Genomic DNA, 20,249 nt, shown 5'->3' with positions numbered 1-20,249 from the left:
AAGTTCAAAACAATACGTTTTTAGTTATTGACACAAATTAATATTACTTCCTCATGCTTTAAATTGACGGAAAAGTAAAGCTAAATTCGTGTTATATTTTTATAACGTGAACTTCAATTATTAAGATTAATATAACGCGAACGTAAATTTTACATGAATTAATAATTCTTTGGCATCCCCTTGATACATGTTTCTTTAACAAAGGAAATTGTCTTTAAAACGTTAAATGCACACAACTAAATAAATTTATTCAAAATATCTGACCATTTGACTTTTGCTATTTATGGCACTAATCTGACCATGTTTATATATGGCCTCTTTGTTTCAATAATTTTTAGTAAATGGTTATTTGCTTCCATTTATTAAAAATTCCTTTTGTTACTCGAAATTTAATTCTCTTCAATAATTTGACACTAATAAAGGACTTCCCTTCCCCGTTTTTGCCTTAATGTTGGTAAGGAGAATAGATTTATCTTTATGAAGAGTTATCAAGTTTTTGATGAAGACCTTCTACCAGAATAATAAAATGTAAAACAATAATTTACATGTATAACAATTTTTTCTTTTTAATATATATAAAAATTTTTCCTTTCCTCAAAAGTGTTACAAATGCAAACTAAGATAACACAATGTAACAAAAAAAAAAAAAATTTCTGTTTATCAAAGTTTTTTGATGTTTCTTAATTAATTTGAGTATGCTGAGTCTGAATATGACATTGGATTTTTTATTGCATCAATCGTTTGGTCGTAAAAAAAAAAAAAATCAATTAAACATATAATTAATATAAATCGTTTTGCAATCATGTTACATTATATTGTATTGTAACAGTCTCTCACAATCTCAAAAAACACTAAAAGTGAACAGTAGAACGAGGTTTTCTTTTATGAAGTTTCTCGTCATCGCGTATCAAACACCAGATGTAGTCACCCATCATAGCTGCATCCCATCTGCCCTGGTATCTTTTCTCCATTGCAAGAATATCCTGATGGAAACGTTCCCCGTGCTCTTCACTCACATCACCCAAATTTGGTCTGAAAAATTCCAAGTGTGAATGCAGGTAATGCAGCTTTATTGACATTCTGCATTTCATATCTGCGTACCGTACAATTAAGTTTTCCACTATCTCTTTGTAGTTATCACTCTTATTGTTGCCTAAAAAGCTATGAACAACATGTCTAAATGCAGTCCATGCTTCTTTTTCAACAGCAGACATTTTGTCCTCAAGCTCCTTACATGCCAACATAACTTTAATCTGTGGACCAACGAATATACCTGCTGAAATTTTTGCATCTGACACCTTTGGAAACATCTGCCGAATATGCTGGAATGCTGCACTATCTGGGTTTAATGCTTTGACAAATTGTTTGATAAGACCAAGTTTAATGTGAAGGGGTGGTAGTAAGATCTTTTCAACAGGTATCAGAGATTGATTAATAACATTGTGCGAACCAGGCTGTAAATGTTCTCTCACTGGCCACTCACGTCTTGTGAAGTGCTGGTTTGCAGCCCTGCTATCCCATAAACAAAGAAAACACGAGTACTTTGTGTATCCTCCTTGCAGACCGAGAAGAAATGCTAGCATCTTAAAGTCTCCACATACATCCCACTTGTAACTGTCGTAGTTGATTTTCTCAAGCAACAACTTCACGTTCTTATAGTCTTCCTTTAGATGAACGGAATGAGCTACTGGAATCGAAGGAAATCGGTTTCCGTTATGGAGCAAAACTGCCTTAGACTTCTTGTTGAGCTGTCAATGAATAATCTCCACTCTTCAGGATTGTGAACAATGCCAATGTCATTGAAAAGACCACGAACGTCATGACAATAGCACAGTGATTCTGATACTACATAAAAGTATGCGAATGTTTCATGTCTTTTTCGGTATTTCGAGGTTCTGCAGCTTGGATCTAATAAATTCCATTCTTTCAAACGTGATGTCAGAAGTTCTGCATTTGATTTAGTGAGACCTAAATCTCGTACTAAGTCATCAAGTTCTTGTTGGATAGGGAAATGAGGTGAATCATTCGGTTCCCTGAAATCACAGTCATCATTGAGTTCATCCGGTGAGTCTACTTCAGAATGATATGCAGCTTCTTCTTCGGATTGAGGTGGAGTAGGAACAGGCAATTCATCACTGTGTGGAACTGGTCCAATAGAAGATGGTGTACTTGGATAAACTAGAGTCAGCCTATCTTTCGGTTTTTTATACTTTGAAATGTCAACAATGCAGAAAAAGCAGTCATCATGATGGTTCGTCGGTTCTCTCCATATTCTCGGAATCGCAAAGGGCATTGACTTTCGGATTCCACGCAGCCATCCTTCCAGAGTTGATCTGCAGCTACCACAACTGTAGTGTGGTGCCCACGATTTGTCCTGATCTCCCATAGCCATGCCAAAATAAGCATGATATGCAGTAAAGAATTTTGTACCACTGACAATCTTATGTTTAGCTTGTGTTGGACTAATATAGTAACCACAAACATAACAGAATGAGTCAGGACAAAGCTTGCAGGATCTACTAGACATATTCACCACTTCATGTAACAGTTGTAATTAGTTAAACTGAAAATAAACACACGAATATAGTTAAAATCAGCATATATATATATAATGTTTTAATTGCATTACACATATACGAAAACTCCGAAATATACTTTATGCTTTTTCTCAGGAAACCTTGATGATAGAGAAAAACCAATGGTACCACTGAAATCAGCATACAAAAATTATGTAAGAAACATTAAAAAATTAACATAAACAAAAATGTTGTTACATGGTGTAATTAATTAATTTAACACCTTAGAAAATATAAGTAACTCGATATTTGACAAATGCGCAAAACTACAATTATAACCCCCCTCCCCCCCCCCCCCCGTTTATAAAGATCCCCTAAGTTACGTACAACAAATAATTAGGAATAAAATAGAGAAGATTTTTAAAAATTGAACTAATTGCATATATTTATATCATTTTAACTGACAAAAATTTACAATAAAAGGTAATCAGGTTTTTTTTTATAAATCGTATGCGTCAATCGTAAATCTTAAAGAAAAAAAAAAGGAATTATAAGACCATAACAAAAAAAAACAACCAAAAAACCAAAAAAACCAAAAAGAAAAAACACCACATAAATACTGAAAATTGATTTACTTATTTATAGTAACCTATTTTGACATGGCAGGTAATATAAACATTTCTATTCAACATATCCTTGCTAACTTCGCGCAACAAAACAAAACTACCATCAAATAGCCATCCCGGAGTATACCTAATAGAATGCGAGTGTAAACAAAAATACATCGGCGAAACAAAAATAAAAATATCAACAAGAACAAAACAACACCAAAAAAATGTTGTTGAAGAAAAATTAGATCAATCTGCAATTGGGCATCATAAAATTAAATGTTCATGTAATATAAAATGGGATCAAGTAAAGACAAAACAGTAGAACCCAAAAAATTTGAAAGAAAAGTTCGAGAGGCAATCGAAATTCAATTCAACAAATGCGAACCTAAAAATGGAGGTATGAATTTAGATGACGGTCAATATATAAAAACGAAATTCTGGACACCATATTATTTTATGCCTACGTAATATTAAAGAAGCCCAATTAAAGCGAAGTTTAAAGAAGCCATTAAAAAGTTACGTTACCGTTAAAGTTTGATTGTAATTTAATTTATTATTAATTTGTAATTAAAGCTGAAGATGCTAGTATCAATAATCTAGCGAAAATTTCTTAGATAAAATTATATATATATATATATATATATATATATATATATATATATATATGGGCAATACCTTTTTTTATTTTACGTTACACGCGCTATAACTTTATCAAATATTTGGATATATAAACTGTAAATTAAATTTTTAGCTGATTTTTATTAAAGCTGTCAGTCTAAAGAATAAAACAAGCTAAAAAGTTTTGAATCTGGCCAGAAGAGGGCGAATTTATTACCGAAAATGCCACTTAACTTACGTTACGCAGAAAACAAGGTAAAAAGAGTGTTGCAACTTTTAGGTCGAATATTTGCAAACCATTAATGCGGATCGTGTTAGAAATTTTTACAAGATGTTGAGAATTCGATACTAATTACAATAATAATAAAAAAATTATCAGAGGTGACCGGCTAAGAAAGATATACTTATTTTCTTGATACTAGGTTTTTAACTTATGTAACATCACTTACGTTACCTTGCGATTATTTTCGTGGAATTTTTATATCTATTATTTCGTGATAGATTTTTTAGAGTTATGTAACAATAGAACGGCAGTTTTATTAAAACTCATTCATTCAAAGTAATTAACAAAAGTAATTTTCAGTAACTGGTGACTCGCTACTGACAGAATTTTTTATTGATACTTATGAAGTTTTTAAATTGTTAACGCTTATTTTCCGAAGCGCAAGAGCAACTTAAAAAATTACATTTGGTATGACAACTTTAAAAATTTTTGTACGCTTATAATTTTTATGTGCCGGCTTAGTTTTTTAAAATGCTGCTAACTATTTACTCTCCCCTGTTGAATAAACGGGAGGGGGTGGGGGTCTTAATGAACGGGAGGGTCGGAAATTTTTCTAAAATCTAATAAATTTTATTAATAACGTTTAATAAAACGGGAAGGTCAAAGTTTTAAAAAGCTTAAAATATTTTAATTGGTTGGTTGTTCATATTTTTATCTAATTTTGACAGAAATTTTTGCTCAAAGTAAAAAAATAAGTAAATATTTCATATTGCTTCAAAATTATTAAGCGGGGGGGGGGGGTGTCCTAATAAGCTTCGAGGATTCGGAAAAAAATTTTAAATTAATAAACGTCCCCTCTTGTTTATTCGGCTGGCGAGAGTACATTCAAATCTTTTAAAAAGATTTTGACGCTAAAACTGCTCGAACAATTTTGAAAACACCTAAGTGGATAGAATCATAATATTTAATTTCATTTAGTTTCAAGAACGTGAAAAAAGGTTTGTTTGCTGTTGGTTGTTTTGTGTTATTTTTTTTGGGGGGGTGCTGAAATATGCGACATACTTTTAATGTGAGAGGGGTGCATGTATATCTAATCGGTTGTGACAGGAGGCAGAGGTTAAAATTGACAAATATTGGGTGACATACTTTATGGACGCCCCCTTAATTCCATTTACAAACCATTTGTTTTTTTGGAAAACAAAAATATAAAGTGAATAAGAATATAATTTAAAATAAAAATGGTTATATCCTTTTATTTGTTTTAAATACTAAATACGTCACGGTGAAGTTTTTTCCGTTATGATCTGGCTCTTACCGACATAAACGTAATAGGATTTAGAGATATCTTTCACTTTTTTGGCTTGCTGGATAATTAGAGATTTTGATTGCACAATTGCGCGCTGACTTTTCTTCCTCTGACAAATATAGAACTTTGACATTTATGTCTTGAATAGCATTCACAAAATCATTAGCTGATTGGATTTCAATTTTTCCAGACTTTATTCTGTTGGTTGCTAAACGCTTTACAGTAGCCCCAACGCCATCGACAACTCCTTTGCCGTGCATTGCTGCAAAAAAATGCCAAAATATTATTCTGTTAAATTTCTTTTCAAAGTGCATTATTGCGCTCATCATGACTTTATTTTTAAACTGCGATGTAGCATTATCGCTAAAAACGTGAATTTCTTGGGTATTAAATGAAATAAACTACAATAACTTATCCAAATTTGCAATTAAAGAGGTCTTTGTGTGATTCAGAGAATCAGATGCAATGGTGAAAGTTTTAAGAATTTTTTGCTAGATAGCTGCAGTTAAAAAAGAAATTTGATTTTGGCCATAGTGTGCTGCTTGAGGCTCATACTGACTAAAACACTTAAAATTTTCTGCATAGTCAACCTGAATAGTAGCAACATTCAATGATGGATTCATGGATTTAGCAATGCTTAGCTTAAAATATTTAGATTGGTTACCCTTGATAATGGCATGAGTTGTGAATTTTTCTCTCATACTCATAATGTGAGCAATCAATTCTTTACCACTTCCAAACTTTTTAACTTTTTCGATTACAGCGTAACGCTTTTCATTTGGTTTCTGCCATTGGTCCGAACTTGTTTCAAAGTTAAGGGGTTCAATGGTGGCCAGAAATTGCCGGAAAAACTTTAGATCTTTGCATTTGTTGCATTTGTTGTAGAAACAATCATTTAATGAGTCCTTACAAACAAATTTTTGAGACATCTTTCCCAATTTTAATGTTAGACAGCAGTAAACGATCAACTTTCACCAAGGAATCGAAAGCAAATCGCATATTTTCGTGGTAAGTACAAACGCATACATTATGAGGCAAATTTGCGATAGATCGAATGTTTACTGGTCGTAGTTCACAGAACCTGCTTAATCCAATCTTGATATCTAAGTAATCATGTTTAAAAAGCTGGTACGCTTCTTTCATGGTTAAAACAAGGTGATGAACTTGGATCTTAACCTTCTTTCCATTTTCAATTACTGATACAAAGTCCTTAACATTTGGAGACAGTCGCCTAATATCATCTTCGCAGTAGAACCTTTTTACTTTAATTTCTACTTCAGTTAAAGCTGGATTATTCACGCTATTTAATGGAAGAGTAGTTTCTTTGTTGAATGATCCATTCAGCAATGTGGCTAGGACTTCGTAACGTTGTGCGGGATCTTTGGGCAATGATTTTTGGACTTTCTTGAGCAATTTCCCTTTTGTTTGAACACTCATAATGGTTGAAAAATTAACTGTTTTTGCTGAATCTTTCTTTTCGATTCGATACTTTCGGACTCTTACCTTTATTTTTTCTCTTTCTTTCATTTTTTTTTTCCGGATCTTGTTTTATTTGTTGACGATGAGCTCTTTGGTGATCAGCATTCATATATTTTTTCCGTTCGGAATCACGCTGGCCATAAGCAGCTTGATAAGTTTTAACTCTCTGTTTAGAACTTTTAGCCATTTTGAAATGCAAAGCAAATTTTGCTAAGTTTTGCTTGAATAACTTTTAATTAATCAAAACTTATTGACGTATAAAGAATAAAAAAAAAAAAAACCTTTAGGGAGTTGCAATCTAAAATAGTTTTCGTCTTGTAATAGACCAATTTCAAATGTTTACAAAATATTCAATCCCGTGGACATGCGCACTAAACTGGCAGGCAAAAAACTTAAACATTCTGCAATAAACATTTAGGAAACTTGCATTTTATTATTATTTCACCTAAAATTACAGTTCTAGATACGTTTGTAAGTTATTTTTAAAAAAATGCCTAATAGTTGCTGTGTAGTGGGATGTACAAATAGAAGAAATTTTACAAAGTTTTTAAGTTTTTACCGCATTCCAAATGGTCATTCCACAAAAGAATTTAACAGACGACAACTTTGGCTGAATGCTCTTCATAGAGAAAACTGGCCTGATAAAATGATAAAAAATGCTCGTGTATGCAGCAAACACTTTGTTTCAGGTCATTTTTAGCTCCGATTTGTTCATTTTTATTCAACATAATATTTTATATTTTTATCTAAGTGTGAGTGCAGTGGTAAAATTAACACAAATAGTATTATTAAAAATGTTTGAGGTATACAGTCACAGTATTTATAGTGATCACTAGTTCAACTTTAGTTTGCATTATACAGCTTTTTGTAATCATGTGTTCTCTCAGCTATTTCATTGTAACATAATAATGTTCATTTTATATTATTTATAGGTAAATAATATAAAATGAACATTATTATGTTACAATGAAATGATCTGATGAACTTAATCATCCAGATTATGTACCTTCAGTTTTTATGTACAAACCCAATAGTTTAGGTCATAAACGATTGCAGCGATATCAAAGATACCAATCAAGAGAAAAGAAACTAAAATCATTTTCAGGAGATAATATTTTAAATGAACAATCAGCATATGTTGAAACTGAAGAATGCTATATAAAAAATATTGCTATTGAAGAATCTATGTTTTCTGAAAACGAGGAGTTTTCTGGAAATAGCACAGAAGAATCTGTGTTATTTAAAAGTGTTGGTATCCAATGTGATTTGAGCATGGAAAAGTTGTTAAAAGAGGAAAATCAAAAATTACTCATGGAATTACGTGATAGGAACATGTAAATTTATATTTTAAGAAAAGAAAATGAAGAACTTAAAAAAAGGGATTTGATTTTCAGCATTGAAAAAATCAAAGAAAACAATGCTCATTTAAATTTTTTTACAGGGCTACCAAATATGGCAACATTTGTATGGATTCTTTCCTTATTAACAAGGACAAATGATATAAAGCTTTGTTCATCTCGTTTATTAAAAGAAAGTTATACTTATAAAGTTGCGACTTGGGTTGTTAAATAAAGATATTGCATTTCGTTTTAGTTTCTGTGAAAGTGTAATATCCAGAATTTTGAGAAATTGGTTACCAGCACTAGCCATTTGCTTACAACCCTTAATAAAATGGCCTAGTAAATGTGTAATAAGAAGTAACCTGCCAGAGTGTTTTATGAAGAAGTTTAGAAACTGTGTATGCATAATTGACTGCTATGAGATTTTTATTGAAAGACCATCAAATCTAACAACCCGTGCTCAATCATGGTCAAATTATAAACACCACAATACAGTAAAATACTTAATCGGTATCAGTCCAACAGGTGCAATTACTTTTTTGTCTGGTGGTTGGGGAGGTCGAGTTTCGGACAAGAAGCTAACAAATCAATCTGGCTTTTTCAAATATATAAATTTCGGAGATTGCATTTTAGCAGATTGGGGATTCCTCATTATAGATGAGCTTGCAGAGAAAGGAGCAAACCTTAACATTCCAGCATTTTTAAAAGGAAAACCACAATTTAGTCCGCAAGAAGTTGGAACTTCAAGGCAACTGTCAAATGTCAGAATACATGTTGAACGCATTATTGGCAGAGTCAAACAATTTAGAATTTTACAAACCACTGTGCCAATCAGACAAGTTGATCTGTTAGAGGATATAATGGTTGTAATAGCGGCCCTTGTGAATTTAAACAAAGGCATTATAAAGTGATACAATGATATTTTGCAGAATTGTATGAAATCTAAATTAGATAAAAAAAACAACCTAATAAACCACATCTTTCTGTCTTTATCAATTTTATTGATAAATCTATTTACATTTTGCTTAAGAATATTTACATAAACTATATTTATATATAACTAAGGGTTGTTTTATTTTATCTATATAAAGCCTAAGGAACCTTCGGTTGTGGATGTCATTGCATCCTCGACATCCAAATCTTCTAGATTTGAAAAATCTACGTCTGACGCTGAGTGACATGTTATCGAACGATCTGTCCTTTGGTGTGAGAACTTGTATCCCAACCAGGACATGAGTGTGTTCTTTCCCATCAAATCGTGACGACCTTCCATCAGCGTATTCGCATTTTTGATGGGTTTTTTGTCGTATTGGTATGCAGCAGACCGTAGAGGTGGTGTGATCAAACCATATTGCTTCGTTTGGTTTTCCTGTTGTGATGATGTGCAGAATATCAAATCCCTTTGACAAATCTGAATTAAAAATAAATAATTCCTATACAAAGTATTTATTTTGTTCTTTAGTAATTTTAATTAATTAATATTTTTATTTATAAACACTTACTGTTTTATCTAGTTCCATTATCGGTGTGTCCATTATTTTTTGTAACTCATTTGATTTTGATATTTCATTTTCATTAATGTGTTCGTATTCTGGTTCAATTTCCTGGTGTTGTGGTATTTCTTCGTCGTCAGATATTTCTATTATTTTGCTTTGTTTTTTTATCGGTTCGTTTTGTGCGTCTTTGCTGCCACATTGATGCATATCGTCAGCTAGTAATTCTTCTAGCTGACTTTCTGTGATTCCAAGTTCATTTGAAACCATCGGTTTTAGTTCGCCAGCCTGTTTTGCATAATCGTTTGCTTCTTTTGCGTTTAATGTTGTATAGCTGAGTTCCATTAGTGTTTCGTGGGCTTCCATCTGATTATTACAGTTCTCCAGTTGTCTTTTTAATAGTTTGATCTTTTTTTCCCTTGCTCTAATTACTTCAATTGGCATTTCTGCTTTTCGTATAACTAATTTGGTGTTTACCATTTTAGATAAACTGTTAGAGCTTTTAGATGCTTTCTGTTTTGTAAGTTTGCTATAAATGAAATAAATTTAATAAACATTTCGTTTTATATAGTGGATTATATTAATCTTTTTTTTCTATTGGTTGAAAACCGGTTTTTTCCTTGTTAGCTTATATTACGAAACCTTTACAAATTACTCACCGACCACCCATCCGACCATCCCCGCCGGCCGCTATTCTATGAGATCTCATAGTGAAGCGGCCGGCGGGGATGGCAATTGCACAAGCTGCAACACCACTATTGAAATTAAGCACGTTAAAGACCGTAATTACTTCGCTAACGTGCTTAAATATTTTGATAAAATTGTTTAAACATATCAACAAAAATTGTATCATAGAATGTAATGTAAATAACGCAAACACAATAAAAACAGAACGAAAATCAAAAAAAAGTCAAACTAGAGAACTATTCATAGACTACTTAGTCACAAACAAAATTATGAATAGTCGACAGTACGACTTAAAATTAAAAGAATGTCAAAACCTAAGACTCCTAGAAAGAATGATGACAGGAGACTTAGAATCATCAAAAAAAACTATATTCAGACAAAATTATTTACAATATGGAGATAGTAATGTAATATTAACAAGAATAGTAGAATGCACTGACAGAAGCAGACTAGGCGCAGTCATATATATTTTGCGCAATATAGCACAACAAAATATGTTAAGTGTAAATAGACTTATAACCTTACTTGCACGATTTTTATTTAACGAAAATTTAAAAAAAAAAGGGTTAATCTTATGTGGAACATCAGATGGTGGAAAATCGTTTTTTGCTAACCTATTATATGGCGGATTCCTTCCACATGACTAGGTTACTGGAACTGTCCAATGAGCACAAACCCATCGCCATTCCTTTTACAATCATTAGTTAATTGCATAGTTTACAGATGTGACGAGTTTATATTCGAACATGCTGGAGTTGTGCAATTAATGAAACAATTGTTAGAAGGAGCGCCCACCCTAACAACGGACATTAAATACAAGGACCCACTACCTGTTGATCCACATCCAGTAATGATAACGATGAACAGCGATAACAAAGAGGATATACTAAAATGGCATGCCAATGAGTATAAAGCCTTTGAAAATCGCTGTGTCATACTCTTCTTAGGGAAACCATTGTTCGATTGGATAAAAGAGGAGGAGTTATCAGAGTATGCTAAGCTTAACCCTGAACTTTTATTTATATTATCAAAAGCACGAAAAGAAACAAAAAATGTAGATACAAATGTATTTGATAAACATATAAATGAAATACAATTTTAAACTTTCAAACGTTTATTTAATGGCTCTTCATCACCCTCATCATCATTAACAACTCCAATAAACATCGTAGTAAAAGCAGGTAAAAAAACTTTCTGATAACAATTCAAAAAAGTCAACTGAGGATTTCCCTTAATAAAAGGTGAAGGCATAGTAGTAGTAATAAAAGTAGAATCTGAACCAAATTTACATTGAACTTGTTTCGCTCTAGTATAATTAGGATCAGGAGGATTTAACTTCATTCTATCAAACACCCACTCACGTTTATAAACTTGAACAGTATGAGTTAATCGAATACGACCTCTAACAGTAGTAGGCAATATTTCACCTTCACTATACGCAGGATCAACACAAAACATTAACATTTTGCAATTTTTGTTACCAGAAAAAGGCATAATATTAGGCAAATTATTCCAATAGGTATTATAAGTACTCTCAACAAAAGTATCTCCAGCAATGCAATCATAATTCTGTCTATTTTTCCATAACACAGCAGTCCTATCAAATTCAGAATAAGATTGAAGAAACGTATCAAAACATTGCTCGTTACCAAATGGCTCTTTAGAATCAGTACAATAAGGAGTTATAGCAGCAAAAACACAATCCAAGTTACCAGCGGGATATTCCTTTTCCCCATTATCCTGCCAATAACATCTATGTAAACCAACCGGATACTGAATATCTTTGCGTTTATCGTCATTAACACTAATAATACTACGAGCTAATAAATTCTTTAAACCATGATGCGGCATTTCAATATGACCAAATCTATAATCAACAGGATAAGTATTTAAAACATTCCAACTTTGATCGAAAAAACCTTCTTTCTTCTGAATTGCCAAAGTCTGATCAGACTGCAAAAATTGACCACAAGAATTACCCTGAGTATTAACAAATTTAAACCTACGAACAGAATTCGGATCATTAAATAACAACTTAATAGGCTTCCTTAAACCAATGTCATTAATCCATTCAGAATAATAAATAACCTTTTCAGCAACATTGTTTCTTTCCTTAAAACGAGGATCTTTAGTACTAATAACATTTGAAAATCTAGTATTAACAGGTTTACCATCTTTATCATAAAAAAAAATAGAATCCTCATATAACTTTAAAGTAGGCAATACAGAAGGCTTCTTATCGTTACTCTTCAGTTTCATATCTTGAATTTTCTTCCAATCAGCAACATCAAACAAAGGATATATATTATCTGTAATCATTTGATCACCTTCAACATCAAAAAAACGAATACCAATATTTGACATCTCCAAAGGAACAACAGTATTTTGCGAAGTTTTCAATTGATTCTCTACACGAACATCCAACACCTCACAGGAAACTTTTTTATCAACATAAAATATACCATCAGCAAGAGGAAAATATTGATCAATATCTGCCCATAAATTAGGATAAGAAACAGGAAAATAATATATATCATTCACACTACCAGACGTTACACTACAATAAAAATATAAACTCTTCTCAATAGTAAATTCATCATAATATCCATGAGAAGGATCAAACCCTCTTTCTATAACGAAATCTGGTGACGCGGATGGCTCCCGATTGGGTGGTTGCTCCGCCATTAGTTGAATGAAAACCTCGATGAGACCAACCTTTTCTTCCGCTTGGATGAACGAAGTTTCTTCTTATTCTCTGAAAGTACTTTCTTTCTATCTTCAAAACCATTTGAAAAGACATCAAAAACATCAGCACTTGAATTTATAGGTAAATTATTCCCATCATGCCTTTTAACACCCATATTAGGTAAGTGATTAATGAACATAGGAATTTCTTTCGGTGCCATTAACTCATACCGACCAACCTTTTTAATAACACTACCCCCTTTCAACAAAGGAACGTCATTAGGCTTAAACAAAGGCTCATACTTCACTCTTTTTAATCTCAAATAATCTGGTATATCAGTAGTTGGCACCGGTTGATAATCTGAATGAAAATTCCATAAATTACTACCATTAGAAATACGAGAAAAATTAGAAGAACCAGAATAGTTAGAACTAATAGAACTAAAACTTGAAGAAGAACCACTCCAATCTGACTCGCCATATAACATATCTTCCAAAACATTAGTAGGTCTACGTTTACCAAGTTCCTTTAAAGCGATACGCTCATAAGAACCCATTTCATTTTTAGGCAACAATAAATCTTTTAAAATACGTCTACCATCACTAAAAGAAGGTAATTTAACATTTGAAGCAACATTTTTAATTGTATTTCCAACGTTTAATACAGTTTTAGGATTCAAAGCACCAGTTAATCCAGTAACAACACTTTCAATAATTCGAGCACTATCTGGATTTTTAAAATTTTTTTCATTAACTCCAAATATCTGATTATCCCATCCAGGAGCAACCTTCAAAACTTTATTAGGATTAACCTTTCTATTACTAAACTGCGGTCCATTTGGATTAAATCCAGGTGGAATTTGAAAATAAATTAACATCACAGACCCCAACTAATGATTCATACAGCAAATAATGTTGTAGAGCTGTTTACCTTGCAAATATGTTACAAGCCTTAGGCATTTTGCAGTGGGTAATTAAGAATCAAAAGATGCATGCTGTTTGTAATAAATAGCTTATTTTATTTAAATATTGCATTCTTCTATTGTGTTATATTACTATATTTAATAAAAATATATGAATACATTATCATAACATAAATATTAGTTATTACTAAATGGTACTTTTAATAAAAAAAAATATAGTAATTAACTCCTGCATTGAGGACAGAACCAGGAATCTCTTGGTTTCCTTGTAATATATACACATGAGTAATGAAACCGTTTTTTGGAACAACTTGCATTACTGCATGAAATCATGAGACCAAATTCAGGTTTCATGCAAAAACAATACTGTTTTCTATGTTGAAAGCCTTCGTCTCTTTTTCTGCTGACAATTTCTGGTAAAATAACATTGAAGAAATATTTATCCAAAACATTAACAACTACTTTAAGAAAATCATTACCACGCTGTACAGTACACTGTAAATAATTGTTTTGCTCAACTGGGGACCACATAAAAAACTCACCAAAGGTAACTTTGCAAACGAACATTTGTAATTGCATCTGGAAAAGATAAGGGTGATTTGATTTTAGACCATTACTATTAAGGGAAAATTTTTCATCACTTTGCCAGTTAATAAAACCATTTTTATAATTATATGGGCATTTAATCTCAAAAACACCCTTTCCATGACAAGAACAGGTAAATATTCCATCAGGAGAAGCTCCCAAAAAAGGCATATCAGCCATAACATAAAAACCAGAGTTAATAAACGAAAAATTGCTGTGCTTCTTTAACTGGACCTCATAAAATGTATTTTTGGCACGATTTTCCATTTTCTTACCGTATTGTGTAAATTTGCTATAAAAATCTTTTTTATATTGCATGATTTCTTGGATAAGAGATTCACTGAAAACAAATTTATTTGTGTGAAATACATTAAAACATATTGAAGCTGTAATTCTTCCTGCCCGATGAACCTGCCAAGCTGATGATAGATTTTGTTGATATGTTACTTTGGCAAGTTGATCGTATTGTTTTTCAAAATAAGTTTGACTAAAGTCATCATAAAGTTGTTTAGAGTGTTTTAAACTGAGATAGATCTTTGCAAGTAGGATCAAACAAGCTAGTTATAGGTTCTGGTAAACAACTTATCTCATCTTCAGAACCTGACTCAGTATCACTTGATTTATGATGGCTATTACTATCTAAGCTGGTAAATATAACAGATTTAGGATTGGATTGGCGTAAAGTGTTAAAGTCGCTGACTGATATGCAAAATGATGGGTCAATATATGAATAATTCCCATTTAATTTAAACATAGTTGATGCTCTTATACTTTTCGTTTTTTTTTTAATGCAAAATCATTAAATGAGGGAAACTGTCCTCTTTTTTTTATTTTTGCTAAAAATCATAGCACTTAATGGTGCTGCATTAACACTGCGCTTTGAGGCATTCCATGAACAAAGCTGACTTGTTGGCGCATCTTCTCTATTTAAACGGTGGTGCACAGCAGCCTCAAGTTTAAAAAGTAGAGCTGCAATATGTGAGCAAGCTGAACCTAGTCCCACTGGACAAGTGCAGCTGCTTTTTTTAACCCACCCATCTTTGTGAAGACAAACCCATACATCATACATGGAACTTTTTATGCTGACTCGCTGGCTTGGAAGAACCTAAATAAAGATAACACCTATTTGCAGTAAAATATGAAAAGTTATTTCTATATAATCAAATTTTATCAATTTTGCTATACTCTAAAATGTAGTTCTCAAAATTTAAGAACTATTTTTTGAATTATAAAAAAGTTGGATGTAATGAAATGTTTATTTAATTTCTCCTACTCCTTGTAGCGTAACTAGGTTATTTGATAGTGAGAGTGAACAAAAATCGCTTGCTACTGATATACTAAAATTAAGAGCAAACAAATTAGTTTAAAACCAACATATAACATATGTACCCACATACACATATGATATATGTATATAAAAATACAGCTGTGTATGCAGTAAATTTATTGCAGACATTTGTATGCAGACAAAATTATTAACTGATTATGTTTATTTCAACTATGGACCTTGTACTTGTTGCCTCAAATAAAGTAATAAATAAAAAAATAAAATATAACCTTAGTTTTTATAAAACAATAATCTTCGTTGATGCTGGGAGCATACCAACAATCCTGCACATGGCCACACAAAAAATATGTTTTATATGCCTCCAATGATTTATATGCTTTGGTATTTTCTTTTGTAAACTCACTAGGAGTGTCTATGAGAAAAATTAAAACGTCTCTCCAAGTAATGTCAGGCAACTTTGTAATGTCTTTCTTCCAAACACTTTCATTAAAATGTTCTGGATTTACTTCAATTGGGTTTGAAATATTCATTTTTTATTTATTGATAATTGATTTTAATATTTTAAATAGTTATATTTATCGAGTAAAAGTTAATGTTGACTATAGTTTAACCGCTATTTTAATTTTGTTTTGCCTGCCAGTATCCGCGCGCTTATTGTTAACATTTTGCTTATAAGTCACTTGAAATTGGTCTATTCCGGAAAGTTCTAGAACATTTGATGACGTTAGGGATTTAATAGCTTTAATAGTTTTTACCAATAATTGTAAATATGTGTTTGTGGTGATTTATGACGGTTTGTGGAAGGCTATTTTGGGAAAAGCATGGGGTATATATAAAGGAGAGAATTTGTAAAAAAGGACAGTTAGTTAGGAGAGAAAATTATTGCTATTTAGTGACTTGTTGATTGCGAGAAAAAACTACAAGCTAACCGGGCACGTGATGGAGCCATCTGCGAATAATTAGAACATCTTTGAAAAATACGATGGTATATCCGATGCCACAATTTGGTTGCAGCGAACCAAAGTGGTTGCAGAGAAGCAACGCGTTGAGTTGACAGTGCTCTTTCCAGTTTTGTTGCGAAGTAATACTTAGTCTTCGATTGTTTGTAAGTAGAAGATAAGAAGGATGTGAAGAGAATCGAAGATGTCTTTATTTATTGAGTTTTTCCTTTGGATGCCTACGTGGCATGAGTTGTGTACGAAGCAGAAGATGAGAGATGAGGAACAAGTGGATGTCTCTTTTGCTGATCTGTAATAAATTTTGCTGATTTATAATAAATAGTAGCTATATTAGATAAATGAATTACTATAGTAACTATATGTTTTGGGAACAAGGATTCAGTTGCAAAAGTAATATATCCTTCAACATAAACAGGGAAAATATATACTTTCCACCGCATGAACTCAGGGAAAAATTATTTAAAAATATAGGAAAATCAGGGAATTATCAGGGAAAACTCGGGGAAAATGGATTTTCGAAATTGCCATGAACCCTGTAATAATAATTGTATTATTATTATATTGTGGTTTTGTCTTAGTGAAGCTACTGCAATGTTTGCACTTGCTCCACTATGACAAAACCACACATTATATGGTAGTAATACTAGTCTAATATTACTACCATATAATATATTTGTGTTTATATATAATAAATAAAAATAATAAGCAAATTTATTTAAGATTAATAATAAAAAAAATGTGTATAAGCTACGCAATTCAAAGGTGGGCTTTAATTTGCCACATCCTACCATTATACAGATTCAGGAAAGCAGCTGGTAGAACTATCACTTGGCATTAACTTTGAGTATCTGAATGTAAAGTGAAAAATGTGTTATGCTCTATCAAAGTTATAGACTTGATATTACTAAACTGTAGCCATTTATCATTATTATTTTTTTCATAACAAACTTTATTTATGAGGTTTGTTTTTAATACCTCTAAACTTAAGTTATTGATAGCTATAGAGTAAAATGGGGTCAAATGAAATAGTTAAGAACTTTGATTAATTTTTTTTTAAGGAAAAAAGGTTTTTAATTTTTTTTTTTTTTAAAATTGTAGAGAAATTTGAGCTGTAATTAAATATATACAAATCAAGTAAAAAATGTTTTTAGTTTTTTAAGAAACTTTATTTAATTGAAAAAAAAAGTTATTTCATTCTACCCTCACATTCGGGGAGAATGAAATACGCAAATTTATGTGAAATTAAAACAACACTTAATAAAAAAAAAAACAAAAAGCAACCAATAATAACAATTTAAAAAACAACCAATAATAACAATTAAAACAACCAAATAAAAAAAACTTTATTTTTGAGATGATGGTGAATCGTAAAGAGGTACTAGAGGTTTAGCTGAATTGTCATTTGTGCGGCACTTTTTGATGCAATAAAACTCAGCGCCTTTTACATATCGTTTTGGTATGCATGTTTGACGAAGCCAAGCCTTGCATTTCGAATTTTCAAACTGATACCATTCCATGTATTGACTTGTTGAAGCTTCGCCTAAAACTTTACGGCACTTTTTACACTTCACTTGGTTTGCAGCTGCCTTTTGAATAGCCGGAGTTATTAGAATATTGAAGGTTGTTTGCAGGCAAGTTGTCTTTGGAGGTGACTTTGAAGCTGATGCTATGCAACACATGCTGATGCTAGATGTTGTTGATATAGATTTAGATAGCAGTGGCTGAGATGGTGTAGTTCCTGGTGCTAGTAGTGGTTGTGGTACTTTCATAGATTCTGGTGGTTGAGATGATGAAGGTTCAGGTTGAGATGACGGTGTTTCAAACGTATTAGCAATTTGAAATTTTGACTGATCGATTTTACTGATGTTGAGTGGAAACAAGCCAGTATTCTGAAATCCACTAACTATTTGGGTGCGTGTAAAAACTTCACCAGAGCTAAGAAGTTTTGGTTGCAGTTGGCTAAACATTCTTTTGATAAGTTGCTGAACTTTGTCTCTGCATAAAACTGTTGAAGTAATTTGCGCCAAACTCTTTTGAGATGACAATAAACACCGACATCTAGTGGCTGCAGAATATGTGACGTATGAGCTGGTAAGCAAATTAACAAGATATTGTTTGATACAAATAAATATGACCCGATAGGTGACATGTGTCACATGTCCATCTACGACTAAAATATGAATGCCTATAATTTGATAACCATAATAAGATTTATCTAATTAAATAATTATTTGATTTAAGTAAAGATTAAACTAAATACCTGGAATTTTTTTAATGGCAGGAACATACACGCCAGTGAGCCAATTCAAAAATTGCTTATCTTCCATCCATCCGGATGGAGATATGGCGTAAACGGCATCGTCTGGACCGCTTAAGCACCAACTTCTGTATAGGCGTTTTTTTTATTTAAAAATAATATATGGAGCAAGACGATTATCAGCAGCATTGATGCAATTTCCAACTGTATTATGGGTTTTTTCATTGTTGCCAACCAATTTTAATGGTCGTTTTGTACCACGCCGGCAAACTATATGGTGCTTGCCTTGATCACCAGAAAATCCGATTTCATCAAAGTTCCACAAATGACATGAAGTAATTTCATTGATTCCTGCTTCGTTGAATTCTTTTTGCAGTGTGTTGAAATACTTTGCAACTATTTCTTGTGTGCAAGAAGCGGCTCTGAGTGATGAAATATTGCTTATGGCCCTGATGCTTAACTTATGACTCCACCGGTTTATGAAAAGCTTATACCAATCTCTCCCTGGTGTACCATTAGGAAACAAATGAGATTGACTTTGGCGTTGCAAACAGTCGGTAACTAGTGTGATGACGTCATTGTAAGTTCTACCAAAGCCCCAATCGGATAATTTGATTAGGATATTTACCAAAGTTGATTCAAGTTGTTGCGACAATCTCGTGTTTGAACCACTCCCAATTGTTTCACCTATGCCGTGGACACGCCTGTGAAGAGTTGCTACTGGTATGCTGAATGATTGAGCAGTTTTGTTAGGTGAAAATTCACCGCTTTGTACTTTGGCCACTGCAAGAGCGACTTGCTCATCGGTGTATGGTTTTTCTTTTTTCTTTGAGAGCAACTTGTTTCGAGGCATATTTTATATTAGAATAGGTTTAACACGACTTTATTTAAAATTTATACAAAAAAATCATAGACATTGATTGGTCACTTGAGATTTAATTAATAAAAGCCGCATCTAACAAGTGAGCAATTAGCGTATTTCATTCAACCCCACATGTGTCCGTTTTCGTTTTTATCTCATAACTTTTTTCCCTGAATAACAAATTTAATTTTGAAAAAAGATTCTTGACCACCGTAAAAAGTTCTACCAGTATACTTAATAAGCTCATTAGTATCAAATTTAATTTCCGAGAGTTTTATGTCCATTTTTCAAAAAAAGAAAAAAAATATCATCACGCATTCGAAAACTTAACAAATTATCAAAATAATTTTTTTTTTTAAATTAAAATTTGATATCATCTTATTCAGAAAAAAATCCTCTACAACATGATCAAAAAAA

General features: G+C 32.1%; 1 protein-coding gene and 2 pseudogenes across 3 annotated transcripts; 1 reads left to right on the top strand and 2 right to left on the bottom strand.

Annotated features, from left to right (window-relative positions):
* The first annotated feature begins 7,728 nt into the window (after positions 1-7,728).
* LOC149876247 (uncharacterized) lies at positions 7,729-10,192 on the top strand (annotated as a pseudogene). The gene has a single exon (XR_016448832.1). The product of XR_016448832.1 is annotated as an uncharacterized LOC149876247 (transcript).
* Positions 10,193-14,103: 3,911 nt separating this feature from the next.
* LOC149876246 (uncharacterized) lies at positions 14,104-16,353 on the bottom strand (annotated as a pseudogene). Its single transcript, XR_016448849.1, has 2 exons — positions 16,024-16,353; positions 14,104-15,571 (listed from the first exon to the last, which is right to left on the bottom strand). The product of XR_016448849.1 is annotated as an uncharacterized LOC149876246 (transcript).
* Positions 16,354-19,115: 2,762 nt separating this feature from the next.
* LOC149876245 (uncharacterized) lies at positions 19,116-19,823 on the bottom strand. Its single transcript, XM_090075656.1, has one exon. It carries the CDS (start codon positions 19,821-19,823, stop codon positions 19,116-19,118), a length of 708 nt encoding a protein of 235 aa, XP_089931782.1.
* Between the last annotated feature and the right edge of the window lie 426 nt (positions 19,824-20,249).

The sequence above is a fragment of the Hydra viridissima genome, unplaced genomic scaffold (genome assembly GCF_058129835.1).
Source record: "Hydra viridissima isolate aposymbiotic clone 2 unplaced genomic scaffold, HvirCarnegie_v1 scaffold_23, whole genome shotgun sequence".
Taxonomy (NCBI): domain Eukaryota; kingdom Metazoa; phylum Cnidaria; class Hydrozoa; order Anthoathecata; family Hydridae; genus Hydra; species Hydra viridissima.
This window is presented reverse-complemented; position numbering and strand designations above follow the sequence as displayed.